This window comes from Pteropus alecto, unplaced genomic scaffold (genome assembly GCF_000325575.1).
Source record: "Pteropus alecto unplaced genomic scaffold, ASM32557v1 scaffold146, whole genome shotgun sequence".
Taxonomy (NCBI): domain Eukaryota; kingdom Metazoa; phylum Chordata; class Mammalia; order Chiroptera; family Pteropodidae; genus Pteropus; species Pteropus alecto.
The window spans coordinates 6048784-6052846 of NW_006442107.1; the positions used below are offsets into that span (position 1 = coordinate 6048784).

The 4063-nt window shown below is 50.1% G+C and overlaps 1 protein-coding gene across 1 annotated transcript in view; it reads right to left on the bottom strand.

Annotated features, from left to right (window-relative positions):
- Nucleotides 1-4063, bottom strand: part of RNF165 (ring finger protein 165) — a 93393-nt gene that overhangs the window by 11011 nt on the left and 78319 nt on the right. Inside the window, exons 2-3 of the mRNA XM_006919931.3 lie at nt 3259-3574; nt 1581-1691 (exon numbers count right to left, since the gene is read on the bottom strand). Coding sequence (XP_006919993.1) covers nt 1581-1691; nt 3259-3574 — 427 coding nt within the window. The remainder of the gene's footprint in view (nt 1-1580; nt 1692-3258; nt 3575-4063) is intronic.

A 4063-nucleotide genomic window follows, 5' to 3' on the forward strand; every position in this document is an offset into this window, starting at 1 on the left:
AGAAGGGAGAGGCAGGGAGATTTGGCTAAATAAAGAAAGCAGCCAGGGCTAACACCTGCACTGCTCTTCCCGGTCTCTCTCCAGGACAACTCTCACCTGTGTCACCTGTCCAGTCCCACTTGCCACGTTGGACCCCGTGTGTTTGTTCAGATCACTCAGCCGTATGCAAGGGCCCTGGGTGCTCCATGTGGCTGGATTGAATTAAATTGGATTGACTTGATGCTGAGGGACAGAATTCAATCCAAATTGCAATTAAATTTTCTTTATTTGAATCTGCTAATTAGAAAAAGGCTGGGCTGAGGTCAGCTGCTGTGCAATCTATCTTTTAAGGGGAGTGGTCGATGTAACAGACTGCGCCTGAAAACCAGCAGGGGCTAGGGACAGCGGAACATGCTAAAGCCACTGTTTTCTGCACCGGAAAGCACCTTTAGCATTCAGTCGACCAGAACTACCCTTTTGAATCATTCCTAGGTGTCCAGTCCTAGGTTGTTCCCAAAGCAACGCTGGACTAAGCCAGTTTGCCTGACTAAATGGCTGAAAAATGACACAATTGCATGTCTATTTTTTAAGATAGTCTATCCCTTTCCATTGAGGTCTTTTTGGGTTTTGTTGCTACATTTAAAAAAAAAAAAAAAGAATTTAATCTCAAAGTTGCAAGAACAGCACAAAGAATTCCCAGATACCCTTCAGATCCCCCAAGTGTTAACATTTTACTATTTTACTGCATTTCTACTTCCTTTTCTCTCTCCCTCCCTCTCTCTCCTCTCCCCTGCCCCCAACACACATACACATGCCTTCGCTTCTCCATGAATTTTTTTTCTAAACTATTTAAAAATAAGTTGCAGGCATGATGCCCTTTACCTGTAGCTCCTTCAGTGAGCTGCATCTTTTTTAAGTGTTCGGGTGTTTGGATCCAGCCCAAGTTTAGATCAGCCCTCTCCTGCGCTAGAATCTGAGGGGACCAAGAATCCAAAACCAAACAACACTGTCCCAGGGCAGCAAAGTCCTCTGTCCCAAGTGCAGGAGACTATGGGAAGATTTCCCAAAGGCACAGTGCCTGCAACACACCACAACGCCCTCAACCTCTCCCCAGCTTCTCTCCCTAGTCTTTGCGTCCAACCTGGTTGGCTCTGTCTCCATGAGCCTGTGTTCTGCCTTGCTGGCACCATCTGGCTCTTCTCTGTGGATCTCTTAAGGCTCGCTCACCATCTCCAGGAAGGCTTCCCTGACTACCCTAGCTTCTGAGACTCTTCTTTTTGTCCTCTTCCCAGGAACCACTGGTTCCCAGCCCTCACTGAGTGTGGGAAATCTTTTGTATCTCTGTTCCCACCTCCCCTGCAGGAACATGAGCTCAGAGCCCCAGGCTGGGCACATGGGCACCCAGCCACATCTGAGCTAATTGCTTGAACCAGGCCCAGTGGGGAGCTATCTGGCCCTAAGGGTGTCTGGGGACAGGGGCAAAGGCTGGGGCTTGAGGACTAGGCCTTCTGCACTATTTAAGTGAAGGAAATACGAACTCCATGGATCAGGAAAAACATTCTCCCCCTATACATACTCCCTCAGGGACCCCAAAGACTCACCAGTCGGTGCCCTCAGCCAAATACCTGGGCTGAGGCGTCTGGAGTTGGTGGCCGAAGTCAAAGCTGGGATGGAGGCGATGGGGGTGGACAGACACACGCTCCTGACTCCGCCTGTACCGGAAGGGATGGATGGCCTCTGGTGTCAGGGCTGCCCAGGACCAGCCCAGCTCCCAGGAGCTCTGAGCAGCCCCAGCCAACCTGGGCTCACAGCCAGCAGAACGATGGGCCTTGCCCCACTTCCCAAACTCCAAGGAAGGTTCCCACCTGGGCAGCAGCCAATGCCTCAGACATTCCCACCATCTCTGGCTACCCACTGTACTGCGAGGCCTTTTTCCCTGAGTGTGTCTACTGCAGGTCACCTGCCCCACTCAGGCTCTCTGCCTCCTCTGCTGCTTCTCCTACTACTCCCCTTGTCCTTACTGGGCACGTAGATCTGCCTCCTCTGCACACCGTGTGCTCCTGCCATGCTCTTTTCTCCTGCACCTTTCTTGACACTTCTCAGGTTTCACAGCCCAAGTCAAAGCCACCTCCTACAGGAAGGCCTCTGTGGACACTCCAATCATGGTAACCTCTCCTCCCTCCGACATCCCACCACATTCATCTTCTGTCTCAGGCATCTAACCCCTACTGTCGTGGATGCTTAGGGCCTTAGAAATCATCTAGTCCAATGGTTCTCGAAGTATGGTCCAGGAACCCCTGGGGATCCTTTCATAGGGTTTTTGAGGTTAAAATGATTTTCATAATAATACTATGATGTTATTTACTTTTTCACTCTTTCTCTCACAAGTGAACAATGGAGTTTTCCAATAACTATGTGACAGGTGATTCTGCAACAGAAGCAGACATGAAAACACAGCGTCTTCTATTAAACCAGGCATTAAAGAGACTTGCAAACATGTAAAAACAAGTCACTCTTCCCATTACATTTATATATAGCTATTTTTCAAATATATATTATTGGTGTTAACATATAATGAGTTTGTCTTTGTTATTTTAAAACGAATTAATAAACATTTTTTAAATTTCTCAGTTTTCATGTCTAATAGGGTATCAAGCGTCATAACCCATAAACACAGAAACTTGTATCCTCAACAACTGGTACGAATGTAAAGTGTCCTGAGAGAAAAATTTAAGAGAACCACTGATTTAGTCCAACTCTTCCTATTGACCGTTGAGGCTCCTGATGGGGAAGTGACTTGCCCAGGGTCCCACAGCTCCTCCAGACCCTTTGATTCGTGTTTACTAACTTTCCTCTCTGCCTGTTTCACAGCTGGTCTCTCCAATCAGACCAAGGGCTCTTTGAAGGCAGGGCTGAACCAGCCATGTCCTTTTGTATTTCTTAGGGATACTGGGTATTAGAACCAGGTGATCAGGAAGCTAGAGGGCACCTGAGCGGTCTGCTAATCAAATCTTCCCCAAAGTGCAAAAAGTCCACCTTAAGAATCATTGGCCACCAGTTACTCCGCACCTGGGTGATGGGACACACCAAGACTACCAAGGGAGCCTGTATGGAGTCCAGGTAGCGCTCACTGCCTGAAATGAATGCCTCTAACTGGAGCAAAAGCTGCCTGCTGCACAGACCCACCTGGTGACCGCCGGCCACACGGGGCGGGGTGACTGCTGTCCTGCCCTTGGCCCCGCCCCGGCCTGTCCTCGCCCCGCCCCAGGAAACACCCACCTGGGGTGCGAGACCAGCCTGCGGTGCTGGGCTTCCAGGAGCTGCTGCTGCAGGAGGTATTGCTGGTGCAGGGCCTGAGGTAGGAAGGAGGGACCTGTGACGTCCTGGAACTGCAGGGTGGGCAGCGGGGTCAGCGACTGATGCAGGGCGCCGCTGTGCTGGTGGGCCGGGGCCATGTGGGCGCTGAGGCCCGGCTGCGACTGAACCGGGTGGGCCAGCGGGAAGTCGGGCGCGAGCTGCTGCGGCTGCGGGGGGCCCAGGTGGAAGTGGCGGCAGGAGGTAGCGTGAGGATGCTGAGACCTTTGAAAGGGGGCACCTGGAGAGGCAAGGACAGAGAAGACTCCATGAGGGGCAGCACTGCGCCCCTCCTCCACAGACTACCCCCTCCACCCACGAAACCGCCCAGGGGACACCCTGCAGCTGGCGAAACTCAAAACCTTCATTAGAACGCAGCGATGTCATCACTTTTATATGCGTATGGTCATCTTCAATACTGCCAAGTAAAGGCTCGGCGCTTTACGTGTTGGAGGAGAGAGTGGTACTTTCTTTAATGAGTAGATAAGAACCCTTTCAAAATTAACACACTGTTAAAGGGGTGTTAAGGTTTCTGATGCAGTTTGACTTTCTTGTCTTAGACCCCTCCCATGCAACCTCACTGACCTTACGACCTTTTCTTTCTTTCCTTCCTTTCTTCCTTCCTTTCTTTCTTTTCTTTCTCTTTCTTTCTTTCTTTCTTTCTTTCTTTCTTTCTTTCTTTCTTTCTTTCTTTCTTTCTTTCTTTCTTTTTCTTTCTTTCTCTCTTTCT